The 19218-nt window shown below is 45.1% G+C and overlaps 1 protein-coding gene across 3 annotated transcripts in view; it reads left to right on the top strand.

Annotated features, from left to right (window-relative positions):
• Positions 1-19218, top strand: part of ARHGAP25 (Rho GTPase activating protein 25) — an 86975-nt gene that overhangs the window by 30804 nt on the left and 36953 nt on the right. For 2 of the 3 annotated variants that reach the window (XM_032410818.1, XM_032410815.1), the window contains exons 2-3: positions 8647-8846; positions 17026-17113. In XM_032410818.1, coding sequence (XP_032266709.1) covers positions 8647-8846; positions 17026-17113 — 288 coding nt within the window. Of the gene's footprint in view, positions 1-7397; positions 8094-8646; positions 8847-17025; positions 17114-19218 lie in introns of those variants that run through there. The other variant, XM_032410817.1, reaches the window with a different exon arrangement.

Genomic DNA, 19218 nt, shown 5'->3' with positions numbered 1-19218 from the left:
CTCGGCCACATTGGGCTTTGGTCAGAATCCTTAAGTCTCTTTTAATGAGCTTGGGCACAGCACTGGTAAGACATGACAGGACTACCTATTATGTCCATTTTCCTATCAGCGTGTCAGCATAGCCTCAGGGATGGGCTAGAGGTTTCAGCACCATTTTTTGTCACTGTTTTTTTCAAGACCTATTGAGGCTTGCAGAACCTACTGTGGATAGGAAAAGTAGCACAACATTGTTTATGCATAATATGGAGGCAAAATGGGTAGAGGCTGAAGCAGGTGTCTCACGTGATGGGTTGGGAATAGTGGCTTTGGTCCCTTGCCCCGAGGAAGGGGAGTACCTTCTCTTCTTCACTTCCCACTTACCATCTGACCCTGGCAACTGTATTACACATTGATTCCCAACTTAGGTGCCTCTCTTTAACCCTAGAATACATGCTTCTCTGGGGGTACTGTAGCCTAGAAGGGGTATGGGGCTTTGAAATCAGATTTCTAGCAGTAAAACTGGGGCAAATCATTTCACTTCTGTGAGCTTCAGTTCTTTGTCTGTAAGATGGAGATGACCTTGTCTGTAAGACAGATATGGTGCTTCCCATAAAGAGTTCCTGTGAGATTTAAATGAAACTAGATTTATAAAGTGTTTGCACTGTGGCTGACACATGATAAATATTCAATAAATATATCACTATTGATGTGCATCTTTATTAGATCAGGGGTTATATCTTCTATTGGCCACTCTGCTTGAGTGGGCACATGTGAACACATCTAGAAATCCCATGAATAGGTAAACTGGCCAATATTTGTTGCATATATGCAATACCTGATAGAAGGTTGCATTTCATTCTAAAATGTTGATTTTATTCACTTAACAAATATTTATTAGGAAACTTCAATTGGCCAGATGCTCTTCTAGGAGGTGTGTTTAGATTGGTGAAGAAATGGGTTGAACTCCCTGACTCTGGGACCCTACTTTTTGATGGATGAGCTTCCATTCCATTGTGTTCATCAATGCTACTCTTTTCTTATTCTGATTTTACCAGAAAGAAAGCCTCAACTAGATGCTCATCTCTCCTTTAATACTTCGTGATTCACGACTGATTATGAATCCCCCTAGTTTATACAAGGAGAGTATGACAGGGCTGAGGTCATCAAGAAATAAGACTGGGGTTGGGGCAGCCATGGGAAACAGTGGAATGCATTTTGTATGCCGGGGTGTACAATAAGTACTTGAAACCCCACAGTCTCAAGTTCACTAATCTAGAAGGTTTCCTCTATTTTTTAAACCTTGCCCATTACCCAGCACAATGCCCTGCACATAAGAAATGTCCAATTAATTTTCCTGATTGGTTAATAAAGGAAATAAGAGAGAAAGACTAGGTTTTTTTTTGTTAAAAATCCATGTTATAAATCTTTTATCAGAACATTATTCAACATTATTTTCTCTCCATAGCGTGCACACACACACACACACACTCAGGCACACATCACACATACACCTCTCTCCTTTCTTCATTCTTCCCAGTTAACTTTTCTGAGCCAGACACTATGAGGCTGCTCAGGATACTAAAATGAGTAAGACATGGTCCTTCTTCCTCTCAAGAACCTCTTTATAGCTCTAGCAACTTATCACCTGCAACCATGCAATAAAAGCACAAAGATGTTTATCCCTGAGGCCATGGGGCTTTCAGCCCACCTTTGGAGTCAGGTAGACCTTTCTGAGAGAGAAAACTGAGATCAGAGACTCAAATACTCCTTTAAAAAGAACGTCTTGCTTTTGAATGGTGCTTTATATCCTTAAGTGACCTCTTACAGAACATGGAAGGTTGTATAAGTGTGCACTGTACAAGGGCCTTGGCAGAAAGGGAGAGTAGTGCTGAAACCCAGTGGTGCTCCTCTCTTCAAGTTATTACCCTGGTGTGTGGCTGCATCCATCCATCCAGAGGCAGAGGAAACCTATTTCTCCACTCAAAGGCCCCATGTGCTCCCCAAGGACAGCTCCTGGCCCAGGGATGTGAAATGGGCCTGACCTGGCCCTGGATCTTTGCTTGGCACAGGATGACAGCCTCTCTCCTCTGATTTTGCCCTTCTAGGTAGCCCTGCTCCACCCCCAAACTCTTGGTGATAATGGATTTTCTTGCTACACTTCCTTTTCCCCATATTTAGACCTACTGCAAGCTCTCTTTAAGGTCCCAAGAAAAATGGTAATAATGTCTTCCATCTCACATCTAAGTTTATCTCCATAGCCTCAAGTTAAAAATGCTTTCCTCTGTGCTGGTGTCCTGTGCGCCCAGGCTTTTCTTTGGTTTCTGAACATCTGTTGTGTTACTTTTCAGATCTGAGATTTTCACGTCACTCTCATCTCCTGGCTTTCGCTTGCACCTTTCCCTCTTATCTCTTTCTTAATCCCCAGGCCTTACCTGTCAACACCAGAGCTCGGGCGAAGTCCACAGCTCTTGGTCCAGCTTGACATCTAACCAGGCCCAGAATGGGATTCCCCTGCCTGTTTAAACCCACTTTGTCCTCTGACCTCCTTCCCTGCCTCTATGAACAGGTCTCCCAGACCCATGAGCTATTTGAGGACAGGGTTGCATCTAGTTGATCTTATATCCCAGAACCTGACACGGTTCCTGGTACACACTGTGTGCTCAGCCAGGGTACGGCAAAAGAACAGATGGAGCAGGCTGCCTTACCTGAGGTCACCCCAAGCCTCACACGAGTCTTCGCCTCCCACTCCTCCTTGTCTGGTGGTTCCCCTCACAACCGCCTCCCCTATTCTGTCCTTCTCCACTGCCACCATCCAAACTAGGCCTCTGGATTTGCACCTGGAATGTTGTACAATGCCCAGCTAGTCTTCCCTTTTTCCTTTTCTCCCTCTCTCTCCCTTCTTTCATCCCTTCTCTCTTTCATCTCTTCTGTCTTTTCTCTCATTTAACATAAAATCGAGTCCATTTTAATAATAATAGCCTCCATTTAATGCCCATGTTCTAAGAAGCAGACAGTGGCTTGGGCCTCTCCACTTATCATTATTCATTCTTAGAGACTAGCCACCCACAAGGTACATATCATTATCACAACTTCACGGAGGAGGAAACCGAGCCTCAGAGATAGAATATGACTCACCCAACGCTACATATGTAGAAGCCTGTGCCCTCTGCTACTTCACCCTGCCCTCTCTTTCAGGCACTGTGTTAGCTGCTGGGGATACAAGGATGAGCAAGGCCAAAGGCAGAGCCCCTTTAACTCTTTAGAGCATATGTGGAGAGGGAAGACAGAGTAAGAGAGAGGACTAGGCAGGATGAGAAGTGCTCTGATGGAAGTGTTCCCAGTTAAAAGCGAACAGAGCCCAGGGAGTGACTGAGTCCGGCTGAGCTAGGAAGTCTTCTCATGGGAGATGTGGGCTGAAGTAAGTCTTGAAGGATGAACAAGAGCTTTCCAAGGGGTCAAATTGGGGGTGGGTGGGTGGGGGTAGAATATTCCAGCAGAGAGAATAGCATGTTGTCAAGAAGGAAAGGCAGTATGCATGTGGAGAAGGAGCGGGAAATGCGGGAGGAAAACCACAGGACTCTGAACTCCTGGTAGGGAGTTTAGCCTGCATCTTTTAATGATGAAGGTGCTGGAGGATCATCGGAGGCTTTAGGCAAGTAACATGATCAGATTTGTGTTTTAGAAGGACCATGTCATAGACAATGTCACCAATGGACTGGAGGTGAGACTGGTAGAAGAGACACATAGGGAGCTATTGTGGAAATCCAGGGGGAGAACAGAAGGACCCACAAAAGCAGGGAGGTGGGTGGGTAGAGAGGAAGGCTGGATCTGAGAGAGAGTTGTTGATTGTGGTGACTGTGGAATGGGGCAGCTTTCTGGTTTGCTTGGTTGGCTGGGAAGACATCCCTCACAGCCCATCACGGAGATCTGTGGAGGTAAAGCAGGTTTGGGTGTGTGTTTGTGGGCATAAGGTGAAGGGAATGGTGGAGGGGGCAGGGTAAGGTGGCACTTTCACTAACATGATGACCTTGAGATTCCCATCAAAGTACATGTAGGCAGTTGGACAGACAGGTCTGCAGCTCAGGTTTCTGGGGGTGAAGCATGTATTATCTACTCCCCTTTCAAAGCCATTTAACATGGTTCCCAGACAAATGCACAGCTTGTATCAACATATTGAGAAAATACCCAGCTTCGGATGAACCATTAGCATCTCACCTGTACATTTGACCATCTAAAATAGAATCTAAACTGAAGTGTAGCTGAGAGCAGATAGAAGAAATATCTCAAAAGTAGACCCTAGAAGATTTTGTGATTGATTATTTTGGGGGTTAGGGGTCAGAAGATGGGAAGATGAAGAAAGGAAGTGATAATGCTTCCCAAGCTGACTTTTCTGTTTATACTTCTATCTTGAATTTTCTCTTGCTCCAACTTGGGGCAGAGAGTAGCTAACTTCTACTACAGAAACAGAAGTTTCTGGGCTTCCTCTGGGCATGTGGCACTTCTTCCATTTGTCTTCTTTTCTTTCTGGTGGCCTCCCAGACTGCAGACTAAAACTCAGCATACACATTTCGTCTATATTTTCGTCTATATTTTCTCCCAGGCCTCCCTTGCCAAGGTACATGTAGTGGTTCCATACAACCTCTCAGATCAAGGCTGAGCTTCTCGCGCTGCCACCTGAAGCCACTTCTTCTCAGGGATCTCTAGCTTGATTTCCTATTTGATGAAATGCTGCCCCACCATTTATAACCCATTTTTGTCTCATGCTTAGTAACGGTAACACTCCGATTCCAGGAAGTGCTGACCAATAGAACTTTCTGTGCTGATGGAAATGTTCTCTATCTGTGTTGTCCAATCCTGTAGCCAAGAGCCACCCGGGGCTACTGAGCACTTGAAATGTAGCTGGTGTGATTGAGGAACTAAAGTTAATACATTTTAATTCATTTACATGTACATAGCCACAAATAGCAAGTGGCTACTGTTTTGGACAACACAGAGGGGCTTCTTCTTTCTCTCTCTACTAAAGTCAGGGTGGGTTTCTAACTTTACTGAGGCGCTCACTTCCCACTTCCCCAGAGTGTTCTGTAAATGCTTAGCAACTGCTTTGTGACTTCCTGCCTTGCCTGGTGTGCCTGCAGCCCCCTCTCCAACGCACAGCCTGGCTCAGATCTCCTTCCCACAGGGCTGGGAGCGTGCACTCAGTGTGCAGTGACTGGCTCACAAGTGAAGCTTATCACAGTTATTATTTTCTTTATGAGAAACAGCTCCATTAATAGTAACAGATTTCTTTGTTTACTTTATCTGGGAACAAGTCACACCCACAAAGAAGAGAGACTGTTCAAAAGAATTAACAAGGAAACTTAGCCAAAAACAAGTCAGACTCAAAGCCCACCAGGCTTCCTTCCCTGATATTTGAATCATCTCAGGATAGGTCTGATTGATGAGCAATGCTGAAGGCCAAGGTGGGAGATGGTTCTGATGTGGGACAGAAAGCTCCCCTGCTTAGTCACTGGCTCACTGGAGGCCCAGCTGTCACCTCGCCAGTGTTTGGGGCTAATTCCAGCAGTGTGGAGGCTTGTACTGGGCTATCCACACTCCAACTTGTAAGCATGACACAGTGTGTATAGTCATACCACCCACAATGAAGATGATAACAGGCACTCAAGAAGCACTGGGTGGATGTCTGGGTGAATGGTATCATTTCTGGAATATAAAAGATGGTTAGTCAAGGCCTTGACCATATGCAGACAGACAAGGTGGTTGCCTACCAGTCCCAAGGGCATCCAAGTCCCTCTTGGCCAGGTCCGAGGACATAAGATCCACATACCTCCTCTTGCCTTTGCTAGGCCGTTCTGTAGAGCACAGATGTTTCTAGAGGAGGTTTTGTTTCTGTGTATTTGTTTTTGTCATCGTTTTTGCCACAACAGAGCATAAAAATTGCACAGAATTAACCAGAGAATAATATTCCAGCAACCAAGTTCCATGCTGAGTTAATTCTCTTCAATCTACAGTGTCTTTTTGGCGTCTGTTTCCCCCACCCCCCTTTAGTTTCTCCCATCATGGTTCTAGCAATTTCTTTGGGTCTCTGGGGGTGGCTCAGGAGGCCTGAGTCCTCATAACCATTGTGTGGCATCTGCTTATTTCTATCCTTTTCTGGGCTGGCTTCATTTGGTGGCATCACCCCAGAAGCCAAGTGAAGCTTCCTCATTATGGCCCTGTTTGGAGGGCGGCCCTCCCTCCCTAGTCTGATGCTACTTCAGGAGAATGGTCATACTAATGCTACTTTAGGAGAATGGCTGGGCTATGCTGAGGCTATTGGCGTGAAGGAGAACACCCCTGAATTTGCCAGAATGCCTCACTCCTCCATTTTCTCTAAAGGTTGTGGGTACGAACATTCTTTTTCATCTCTGTCTATTATCTGCCCTTTTCTAGGACAGATAGGAGTCTTCACAAGTTACGGTCTCTGATCTAGAGAGACACAGAGCTGTACACAGTTCTTCAAATTCCTTCCTCCCGTTTTATTCCGGCCAAGACCCTGCTATCATTCCTTTAGATCATGTACACAGCCTTAGAGTACGTGACTAGCCTCAGTGTGGTGGTTGTTTGAACTACAGGTGGAAGATCATGAAGACAGCAGTTCACTGAGGAGCAAGATCTAAGATAAAATTCTTAACTGGGGTGTCAGGACACACTGATATAAAGCAAACCCTTTGCAAGCATGCTGCCAACTTGTCATCAAAATGTCAAATTACTGTTCACTACAACCGGGCTTATGCACTGTTACGATGATGTCTGCCCAAGAGGAGGTTGAACCGAGTATGCCTTGTCCTCCGGTGTCCAACATAGTATGGCCTCTCCATTCCCTGGTGGGAGGGGAGGGGTGATTACAGGCTACAAGGGATGTGACAGGAACATAGGCTCCTTGTGAGGATCAAGGGAGCAGAGTCGTCTTCAGACAGCCTTATAGGACTGAAGGGTAAAACACATAAATAGGGTGATAACTCTGAATACAATTAGTCTGTGTTGCCATATAAAATTCTGGTATTTAAAAGTATGCCATGAACAGAAATAAAGGTTGAAAGCCATAGGCAGAGAAGGAGATAGAAAGAAAGGAATCAAAAGCAATGGGAAAGGTTCTCGATTCAATGCATTAAAGTTAGGAGTGAAGGAAGAGAGGAAGCTTGATGATGGAGCGACACCTTGAAATGCACAGGGAAGTTTAGGAAGCTCTCAGAGATGATCTCCAACCTTGTAGTGGAAGCAACGTTACCTGTTGATAAAATGAACAAGTCACTTTTGCTTCCCTTGGACAAGTTATATATGTCCAAGTTATATATGTTTATATATGTTAGCTTGTTTAATCTCTACAATGATTCCATAGAGTAGGGACTGTCATTACCCTAGTTTAACAAGCGAGGAAACTGAGGCTCGGAGAATTTGTGTACTGGACTCAAGGGTCTAAGAGCCAGGAAAGGAAGAGCTGGTCTCCAACCAGGCTGGGAGAAACTGGTCAAAGTGAAGTTGGCTGCATTCAGCTGTGTCATGAATGTTCCGGGGACCCACAAAAGCTGAAGAAAGGGGCTATAAGACAGAGACTTCTTCCAGCAAGAACAGGAGTGCAGGCACTGGGGGATGGCAGCACATGATCGGGGTTTGGTGCTCCCATGTGGTGGACCTCTGTAGAAGGGTACGATAGAACTGGCAGGGAAAGAAAGGAGGTGGGGCTCAGAGGACATATCCAGCCGGACCACAGGCCTGCAGACCCATTGCTGTGGAGGGAAGGAAAGGAGACCGCTATCCGGGCTGGGAGTTACCCTGGAGACGAGCTGTGGACACCTGGACCTGATCTGGTGACAGCAGCGCTCTGGTGTAAAAACATGAGGGTCTGGATTCAAATTCCCCTTCTGTGTTCTGCTGGCAGATGCGTTTTCCATTGGGTCCTTGTGTGTCGTCAGCGCAGGGAAGGGCCCACCCGACAGGTCCCGTGGTAGGAAGGCAGCTACGGTGAGGCCCCCGGTGGAGCAGAGAGGGCTGTAAATACGCTCAGAGGGCCAGGGACAGAGTGGCAATGGATGACACTGGGCAGGAGCACTCCGGAGGGGCCAGCGTCCTGCACGGTGGGGGCGTGGAGCGGGCCGGGGGCTCGGGGTCTGCTGCGGAGGGACGCTGCGGGGCGCCAGGTCCTGCTCTGGGGACAGTGCCCGGCCAGCTTCCGGCTGCCTCTGCAGCTGCGTAGGACTCCCCGAACCCTCCGAGCGGGCACCGTTTTCTCTTTCTCTTGTCAGATACCGACTCCCACGCAGGAAAAAGGAAGCACCTTTTGTCAGATGCTGCGGCCACTTCCTCTTCAGAAGGCTCCAGCCAGCCTTTCTCTTTGCAGAATGACGGGGCTGGCGCCGGGCGCCGGACTGCGTGTGCGTCGGGCCTCTGGCTGTCGCCGGCTTCCCGGTCCCTGGCCGGCCCGCGCCTGGAGCAGGCCTCTCGGCTGCCTCTCGGCCGCTCGGGGCTTCCTTCCTCCCGCAGGCCTGGCCCCCTGAGCCAGCCTGGCTGGGGCGCAGCCAGCCTCTCGGCCCCCTGGGGCTTCCTCTGTGGCCTCGGCGCCCCCCCGCTTCCCCTCCGCTCGCCGCTTCATGTCCCTCAGCCAGCCTGCCTGTCTGTTCCTCTCCGTAGCTCGGTCCAAGAGTGTGATGACCGGCGAGCAGATGGCCGCCCTCCACCAGCCGTCCGCCCCCAACCCGCTGGAGAGGCCCATCAAGATGGGCTGGCTCAGGAAGCAGAGGTCCATCGTGAAGAACTGGCAGCAGAGATACTTCGTGCTGAGGGCGCAGCAGCTCTACTACTACAAGGACGAAGAGGACACGAAGCCGCAGGTACCAGCCAGCCGTGGGTCCCCACTGGCAGGGCTCCCCTGCTTTCGCCCTAAGATCCGTCGGAGAGGCGTCCCCTTTCTCCTTCCCACCAGGTTTTAGATCCATAAACTGAGTCGCAGAGAGGACAGGGTGATCCTCGGTGTGCGAAGCCCCGAGGGGAGCACTGAGGAGCTTCCTAAACTCAGCCCTTAAGTCAAGGCTGGTGACACAGTCTTGATGGTGACGCTGAGTGTGAGGGCTCAGAGCCAGTGGATTTGCCTTCAGGCAAATTGATTTGTTTGTTCGACCAACATTTACTGAGCATCTATTATGTACCAGACATTGTTTTGGGTACTTGAATTCAACCAGTGAGTAAAACTGATAAAAGTCCCTGCATGTGGAACTTAGATGATAAGGGGACAGACAGAAAATAATAAATAAGGAGAGTATGTGGTTTGTTAAAAAATGGTAAGTTCCATGAGATTAAAAAAAAAAAAAAGAATGGGTTAAGGGGAGATCAAGCATTTGGGGAGGTGATATGATTTTATAAAGGGTGGTCAGCATGATTAAGAAGGAGAGAGGCAGTTAGCCAGGCGGATCTCTGGGGAAAAAGCACTTCATGCAGAGAGGAAAGCCAGTGCAAAGGCCCGGTGGTGGAGCATGTCTGCTGTGCACTGAGAATACCAAGGAGGTCAGTGTGGGAGCAACAGAACTCAGGAATGAGAGAATCAAAGGGGATGCGGTCAGAGAGGGGAGGGCGGGGCCCAGGATCACAGTGCAGATAGCAAAGAAGAAGACCACTGTAAGGGCGTGAGGGTTTATGCTGAGGGCTATGGGGAAGCATTGCAAGGTTCTGAGCAGAAAGGGGACATTTCTTTGGCTTATGCTGTAAAAAGAAGGCTCTGGCTACAGTGTTCAAAATAGATTCAGGGCCAGAGGAAGGAGGCGTGAGGGTAATCTAGGGGAGAGGTTATGTTGTTTAGAATGTCAGTGGGGGTTGTGGGCTGGAGGAAAGTGATCAGGTTCCTGGTATACTTTGAAAGTACAGCAAACAGGATTTCTAGTTGGAGTGGATGGGGCCAGAGAGGACTTTGGTCCTAAATCTTGGGACTAGTGATTCCTCTTGGCCATCATGGTGCGTGAAAGTGAAAGGGAGTGCTATTAACAATTACCCTGGGACCCCAGGTGTAAACTGCATGTCTTGGAGCAACCAGAATGACTGGCCACCCCATCTAGAGCTCATGTCTGTGGAGGTGGAAGAGTGAGCTTGGCCAGAAGGAACTTATTAGGGAAGACAGACTCTAGAACCTTCTGGACCCAGGAACAAAAGCCCCAGGAATGGTAAGGGTATTGAGGGTATGTAAAGAAACAAGACAGTCATTTTGGAAGAGGACAGTTCTCTTTAAGAATAAGCTTGGGGATCTGTGACATATCAGCAGCACCTGGTTAACCAGGCCCTCCACTTGAGTGTCTGTCACTGCAAAGGCTGGAGAAGGGCCAGAGACCCCACCACCGACTGGGTTCTTGCTCAGTGACCTGTGCATGGTAACCAGACTTCCTTTTACTTTATGAACAACGCAGACCCTATCAGAGCCAAGCAATTATAGGCTAAGATGGTGGTGACTAGTGCATGAGGAGCTGATGCAGCGAGTCTTCCCATCTGCAGAATGAGGGAGGTGGCACTAAAGCATTAGCCTTCCCAAATCAGCAGGAAGGACAACTCAGTGGGGTTTACTTCCCCGAGGTGTAGATGGTGAGAGGTATAATATGTCCAAGCTTGTATTCCTTCCCTGGCTTTTCTACCAGGAGACTGGCCAGGTAACTATTTAATTTTTCTGGACTCCTCTTTCTTCTTTTATAGAATGAGACAATCATATCTGGCCTGCACTTACCACAGGCTCAAATGATATGAAGCATGTGTATATAAAATGTTTTGTGAAAGCTGATGTCAAAGGTTAAATAAATTATTGGAGGTCCTAGCTTCTCTCCTTTGCTTCTGAAGGAAGTCCTTCCGGGGGTAAAATAGCCTGGGATAATTAGGCAAAGCTTCTTCTAGGATGAAAGTATGTTTTTTTTTTTTTTAAGGAACTCTATTAATATAATACATCAGATCAATAGGTTGACATCAATAAGTCAAATAAGGAAAAACTGCACAACCCCTAAATTGTGGCTGAAAGAAGCATTTGGTAAAATTCAATACTCATTTCAGATATAAAAAGTTTTTTAAAAAGCTTTTAGGGATGAATGATAATGTATTATAAAGAAGATTTTACTGTATATAGATATGGATACTTTGATTACAAAAGCTATATGTGTGCATGGATGATAGGAAATCTGGAAGATGTGGAAAAACACAAAGCAGAAAATGAAAAAGATCCCATTAGCAAGAAATAGGCACCCAAATTCTCACTTCTTCCAGTTCTTTCTATACATATACATTTAGAAACTCATCTATTCTAAATGTAAATTAGTATAATAATATTTTTTATTTAAAAATTAACAATAAGTCATGAATTACTATTATTATAAATAAATATTCTTTTACAATGTAATTCTTAATGGTGGCAGAATAATCTACCATATGGACATTTTATAATTTATTTAACTAATTTTCTAACTAATTTGGGCTGATATTTTTATATTATTATTACAAATAAGAGTTAAGTGGACATCCCTGTAGACTTTTTATATATCCATAATTATTTTGTTAAGATAAAGGAAATCTATTAAAAATAAAGCACTTATTTAACACTGTTTTGGGATTCATAGACATGTCAAACATCTAGAAATGACATGAAAGTTACAGACATGAGCTAAATTCTTGGGGAAAAATAAAGGTATATTTCTATGCTATGTTTCACACCATTCATGATTCTGGATGGAGTGAAGACTTAAATTTAAAAAAAAGTGAGTTCATAAAAGTCCTAGAAGAAAATGCAGTTATCTGCATAATCTTTGGAAGGCAGGTGTTTTTCAAGCATAATGTAAGCAACAAAGATAGCACAAGGGAAAGGCTAATTTAATTACATAAATAAAAATATCTCTATACCTTAAAAACCAATTATCATAATGTGAAAAGGCAAATAATAAGAAGGAAAAATTGTATATGTGCATATAGTACACAAATATTCTTAATATTTAAAGTATTCTTTCAAACCTATTTAAAAAAAAGTCCAAATAGCTCAATAGAAAAGTGAGCAAATGACGCAAATGGACAATTTACCAAAGAAATGTAATCGCCAATACGTGTATGTGAAAAAGTTCAGTCTTGGTAATAATTAAAGACATACAATGTAATCTAATGAGACATCACTGTCCCCTTATCAAATTAGCAAAGCTTTTCTAGAAATTTCAGTGTTGGTAAGGACAGGGAATAGGAATTATAATGCACAGCTGATGGAAATGAAAATCTGTACCACCTTTCTGGAGGGTAATACATGCCTTTTTAAAAAATGCGAACTCTTTGACCCTGCATTTCTAATTCTAGACATTTAACCATCTACTGGTGTAGATAATTATTTTTCTAAAGATTTTATTTATTTATTTATTTATTTATTTATTTATTTATGTGAGAGAGAGAGAGAGAGAGAGAGAGCATGAGCCGGGGGCGGGGGAGGGGAGGTAGGGGTGGGACAGAGGGAGAAGCAGACTTTCCGCTGAGCAGGGAGCCCAATCCGGGCCGGATCCCAGCACCCTGAGATCATGCCGGAGCCAAAGACAGCTGCTTAACTGAATGAGCCACCCAGGTGCCCCAAGACTGATGTAGATAATTAAATTTACCTGTACATGTTTTCACTACAGTATTGTTTATAATAGTGGTGTTAAAAACAATGCCCAGTGGTAGGGGCTAAGTTATATCAAGGAAATTTTGTATATTTATACAATAGAATATAAGTCTGTTGTTATGCCCTAAATTAATACTTTTTGAAATAGAAAGATATCTGTAATATGGCTTTGAAAACAAAAGCAAAAAAGGCCAATTCACAACAGAGGATGATGTATCTAACTAATCCCATTGTTGAGGGAAAAAATAATGAATGTGAATTTATGGGAAAACGGCTGCGAGAGAAATACTCAGACCTTTTAATAGTGGTTATCTCTTCTGAGCACTGGAGTTGCAGACAATTTTTGATTTTCCTCTTTTTTGTTCATTTTCTAATTTTTCTGTAAGGCATAAATTAGTTACAAATTTAAAAAGAACACGCACAATTCTATCCCTTAAAAAAAATCTCAGACAGAAACCCCAGTAATCTTGGAGCAATCGGGTGAAAAAGGCCCTCATGTACACTGATGATATGCATATGAACTGGTGCAAACTTTCTAGAAAGCCATTTGGCCGAATTTCTAAGAGCCAAAAAAATATCATAGGCTTACAGCGAGTCATTTTAGTTTTAGGAAGTGATCCAAGAGAAATAAGATACGTGCAGTGCTGTTTATAATGAGAAACTTTGAACTTAATGTCCAACAAAGGAGAATGATTAAATAAATGATCGGCCCCTCTCTGACGGGCCTCCTGTGCCTGCTTCCCAGGAAGCTCGGGGCTCGACAGAAGGCAGTCTGTGCATTTTTTCCCCTGAGGTCTCAGCATGGTCTGTCCAGCTTTAATAGCATAATGCTCTGTAAATCTTTGACTTAGCTTGATAGAACTCATTCCAAAAGGTTCTTTGTCAGGGAAATTGTTTAAACCAGAACCTCAGCAAACTGCCCTCGAGTCCCTGCTACAGTGATGGTTCTGGACAGTCCTAGCTTCTTTGTTCCCTTGTCTCATCTCCTTTTCAGGGACGTTACCGCAGGTGGCTGGGAAGTGTTTCACAAATGGCTGTCTGGTGGCCGAGCTGATCGTGATGCAGTATTAGCCAATTTCCGTGGTGTGAATACCCCAGCCTGGCTGATTCAGGCTGCTCACATGACATCACTGAACACAGAGTTGAGAAGAGATGTGTAAAGCACAGTGTTTTATAGTATTTTAACCACACAGAACAGATGTAAATAACGACATGAACAGAAATCATAGTAAAATATAGTAAATAACTAGGAATCGATGAACTCTGAGTAGTATTACCGTTATTTTTAATATAAAATATTTCATTATAAGCTTGTATAATTTAACTTTCGATAACGGCTGTGTTTAACAACTGCTCACATTGTCTCTGAAGCTGTGGCGGTGCATCCTTGCCAGCCGCTCTACGTGGGCTCCAGCACCCCACTGCCCGGCTATCTGCCCTGCTTCATTGCTGTAGGACGTGTGGCCTCCTCCTTCCATCTTTGTACAGCGTCCACCCCAGTCGACTTGCAATGTGGGGGAAAGTGGCCACTTGAGCCCTTCCCTGTCCGGGGCCATTCCTCCCTCCCCATCAGTGTCCCCACCCCCACTACTGTCTCTCTGATGGCTTCCCACTCTCCTCTCTTCATTTATGATGTCCAGGGTTCTTGTGCTCAAGATGAGGAAGGGCTTGCAGTTTGTCATTTATGTCTTGGTGTGAATAAGTTTAACTCTGATGGTTACTTCTTCCCCCAAAGTAAGTGGGACTTGTAAGTAAAGTCTTACTTGTCATTCTGAAATCCCACTGACTGGAGTTTGAATCACAGCACTCCTATTAACTAGCGCTGTGATCTTGGATCATCTAATTAACCTCTCTGACCCTTACTTCCTCATGTCTCCAGTGGGGAAAATAACAGTCTGTCCTTCAGAGAGTTCTTTTTATTTATTTATTTATTTGACAGAGAGAGACACAGCGAGAGAGGGAACACAAGCAGGGGGAGTGGGAGAGGGAGAAGCAGGCTTCCCGCTGAGCAGGGAGCCCAGTGCGGGGCTCGATCCCAGGACCTTGGGACCATGACCTGAGCCGAAGGCAGACGCTTAACAACTGAGCCACCTAGGCGCCCCCTTCAGAGAGTTCTTATGAAGATTTAATATGATAATATATTCAGGGCATTTAGCAAAGAGCCTGGCACTTAGTTACTGCTCGATAAATAGTACTTACATATTTCGTACTTTATTTTTACTATTTTTGGATGAAAGTAATTTGGACATATCAAATAATAGAGGTATTTAGGAGAGGCAGATACTTCTGAAATTATACTTTCCTTTTCTTCTGCCAGGCAGTGCTCCTTCTTGTCTAAAAATAATGTGGCTTTTTATTCTAGTGCCATAACTCATGCAAAGAAGCCCAGCTGCACAATCTCAGGGTCATTTTTTTCCCCGAGGCCATTGATATTATTTAAAGATGATGAGGACCTTGTAGGTTTGAGGTTATTTTCAAGTAATAAAATTAGAGAAATGTAGAAAAATGCAGAATTCCCTTTTATAGACAGATACTTCTTCTTTTTTCCTCTTCCCCCTCGCTGTCTCTCCCCTCTTCCTCTTTTCCTCCTCCTTTTCTTCTTCTTTTTCTTCTACCTTTTTCTCATTCAGTCTTAGACATTTTTATTTCTAGACTCTCAAGAAACATTTATTCTTTGAGGTTCCTCAGCTGATCTGAGAGTTCATTAAGACTCTTGTCCTATACTCTCAAAAGTTCAGAAATAACAGAAGTAAAACCAATGAATCACCGAAGTAATAATTAGTAAAAATTTATTTTGCGTACACCAAAAAGACAGTTTGCAAACTGGAGGCATTTAAACCAAAAATGTGGAATGAGGCTCAGGGATATATTGTTATAAAGCAGCATTTTAAGTTGAGAAAGCAGTGACTGTTTATTCTTTATAGTGATTGGTTATAATATGAGAATTTCCTTAGGGGTGCCTGGGTGGCTCAGTCAGTTAAGTGTCCAACTCTTGATTTCAGTTCAGGTCATAATCTCAGGGTCGTGAGATCAAGCCTCACTTAGTGCAGAGCTGCTTGAGATTCTCTCTCTCCTTCTCCCTCTGCCTCTCCCCGCCCCTTGCGCGCGTTTCCTTAAACGATAGGAAACTGGTCAGTGATTACAGTTCAAGTTTTGCTTATGATTTCCAGAGGCATGAGCAAGAAATGATCCAGGTCAAGTTTGTCTTGCAAAGTAAGCAAAATTGAGCTTTGTATGACTAAACTGGTTTTGTTTGCTCAGGGACTTTTCAAGGCTGCCTCTCTGTTTTTGATGTTAATGGATTTTCTGATGCCAATCCTCTTCACTGACACTCTGTTCTAAAGACACATATATTTACTCAGCTAGAATCAGACACGCTGCCTGTCACGGCCAGTGAGATATAAATTCTGACAAGCCAACTCTAGGACAAATAAGCTGTGTCCCTTGGTGCAGTCGCTTAGATTTCCACAGTATTGATTACCTCGTCTGCAAAGGAGAAGAGGCACATGTCGCCAGGCTTATGGTACAGAGCTGTTGTGGGGATCTAATGGGATATTGCATGTGATGGTGCATGTAAGTGCTAAAGCACTGAGCACACACATAGCGGAAGTGACTTGTTCTTCTGATAACATATTCACATATAAGAGGTCACCTATCCTTCTGCAATCTCACTTCCTGCCATGGATCCAGGATCCTCCTCCCCACTTTGGGGGGACATGAAGCTGGTGGGTCCCCACCACCTCACCTTGAAGTCGCTACTGAGATGAATTACCATTCTGTCCCTTATTAGCTCTGTGACACTGGGCAGATTATAGAACCTTTCTGGTTCTTCACTTGTAAATGTGCATAATGACACCTGGCTGGGAGGGTTGCCAGAAGGACTAATTGGGTAACATAGTCAAGGTGCTTAGCAAAGGGGCAGATGCTTGGAATGTGCTGCTCAGCAGCTCTTGCTGCTCCTAAGTACTCTATCTTCTTGACTGGCTACCTGTGGTTCCATCCCCCGTGCCATCTCCGGCAGCCGGGCATGTAGAATGCCCACCATACTACCTCTGCAAGGCATACCAGTCTCTGCCCTGCTTACAAAGGTCCGATGTCTGGTTTGGCCAGGAAGTCAGGTCCTTGGAAAAGTGGCAAGAGGCAAGTGTTGCTGATGGCTTCCCCTCCCCTCACTCTTCTGTCAGGACCTTGTTCTTTTCTCTCTAGGCACCTAGCTTGCTCTCAGGTAGCTGTCAATTTGTCAGAGGCTTGAATAGCAGAAGGGCCCCATTCAAAACTGGGGTGCTAGCTTTCCATGTTCCTCTCCACCTACCTATCTTCTTCCCTGATCCCATCGTTATCCTGTCTGTCCTTCAACTTAATTTTAGGGGACCAAATTGCTGCTTATCTTAAAGGGCCAACTTTTGATCTTTCAGGGTTGCATGTATCTACCAGGAAGTACGATCAAGGAGATCGCCACGAACCCAGAAGAGGCGGGGAAGTTTGTCTTTGAAGTCATTCCAGGTAGGCAACAAAAGTGGGGACAGAGGTACGTTATATTCCCGTCTTACTTCAGGATCCTAGAAGTCAAGGCTGAGTCTGTCAGCCAGCTAACCAACCAACCGAGTAAAAATGCACTGTAGTTCTGTATGTAGTTAACGAACCTATACTAGTTCATTAGCTGGCAGGCCAACTAAGCGGGTGCGCGTGTGGTTCAACCCCGTAAGCATCGCATGAGTGTGTGCTCGGGGACACATATTCCACCAGGCGCTGATACACTGCTCTGAAAAGTACATCATCCCTGCTCACTAAAAGGAGCTCGGTTTCCAAGTTGAGTGAGATATTAAAATGAACAGTTACAGTGTAAACTGAGCAATGTGAAATTGCCATTTTGGTAGGTCAAAAATGATCCACGGTCAATAGTCTCATATGGTTCAACACGACCTAATAAGAAATGACAGCCGCGAATTACTGAGCACTTAGCACATGTCGGGTGCTGAAGGTCCTCTACTGCGCATGTTAGCAGTGCGCTGGAGGGTGCTCCTGCCCAGGCAAGGGTTCCCTTCCTCAAGTGCATCTGGGGCAAGAGGAGTTGATCTTACTCCGTCTCAAGGGGAATTCGGGTTTGTGTGAGCCTAGCACACTGAGGCTGCTTCTCCCTATCTCGTGCTCCTTTGCCAGCCCCAGCCCCGCCAGGAACTCCAGACCTGCTGGCCAGGTGGTGACATAGCAGGGAAGGCCGCCAGGCCCCTGAGCGAGCGCCCCTTCCCTTAACCCCCTCCTTACCACTCGCTCAAGGTAGCGTGCGCATAAGACATGATGAAGAAGGCAACGTAGCCGTGAGGTTAGAGTGCCTGGTCTGGAGCTGGCCTGCCCTGCTCCGAATCCTGGCCCTGCTGCTTTCTATTTGTGTAACTGTGATCAGGTTATTTCATTTCTTCCTGCCTGTTTCTTTATCTGTGAAATGCGACAATGATGAGGATAGTGAGGATGAAAGAAAGGAATCGACTTGGCACATTTGGTCTAGTGACTGAAACATAGTCAGTGTCATGTAGATGTTTGATCTTTGGGGATAACTGGAGGAAATTACAATGTAGAAATCAATCCTAAAACTGGCTACTGCTATAGAAAACAAAGAAAGACCGTTTTTAAAGTTCAGCTCCTCCGGGCGGCCTCCTTCCCAGTGGGCACTCCTTTGCTCTTTTATCTGAGTTCTGTCCAACTCTCTTCCTCCTCAAAGGAAGAGTTTATTTTTTAGTCTCTCATCTCTGAGAAAACCCCATCTCTTTCCCACAAGATTCTTCTAGTCCGAGGACCCCTTTCCCAGCACAGTTCATGGGATACAACTGTCCATGGTAACATGTTTCCCAAAGCCTGAATTTTCTATCAAGGGTAACCCTACTGAGAGGCCTGGCTGCAGATTCAATGTGGGCTTTGCACGCCAAGCCCAGCACCCTTGAAGATTGCTATGCTACAGTATCTCATTATCACGTACACTTGCTGCAGCCTCCTGGGTGTGCACGTGCATGTGCGCGCATGCACACACACACACACACACACACACACGTCTCATAAGAACAAACAACAATTCTAAAGCAATAATAAGGTAGGGAACCATTTTCCTAAAGGTTTCCTAAAGGAGCCATCATTCTCAAGTCTTCACCCAACTTAAAGCGAGGCAAGCCTTTGTATTATGATGTAGAGATTTTTCGTTCCTCTTTTTGCCATGCTCTTATGCAAGATTATTCTCAGGGACCAATGCTGGCCGAGGAAATGGCCTTCCTAATCAGGGCCCTCTCTCTGTGATCACCAGTATCAGTTGCACAAAAGCCAGAGAGAAGCCTTTCATTGTAGTCATGCTATGTTTTTCTTTATTTGGGGCAGGCAAAAATTTAGGACAAGTTTCCCTTTCCCTACTTACCTCTAGCAGAATAATTATCTGTTCTCCTTCCACCCAAAGGACGTCATCACGGATACAGAAAGTTATTCCACTTGTTGCATTTCATTCTCATGCTGTCTGGTGAGATGTTACAACAGGTTTATTGAGCACCTGCTATGAGCCAGGAACTATCATAGGAACTGGGAATCCAGAAAAGAGCAAGCCTGCGTGTAGCTCACAGTCTAATGGA

The sequence above is a fragment of the Phoca vitulina genome, unplaced genomic scaffold, assembly GCF_004348235.1.
Source record: "Phoca vitulina isolate PV1807 unplaced genomic scaffold, GSC_HSeal_1.0 scaffold12, whole genome shotgun sequence".
Taxonomy (NCBI): Eukaryota; Metazoa; Chordata; class Mammalia; order Carnivora; family Phocidae; genus Phoca; species Phoca vitulina.
This window is presented reverse-complemented; position numbering and strand designations above follow the sequence as displayed.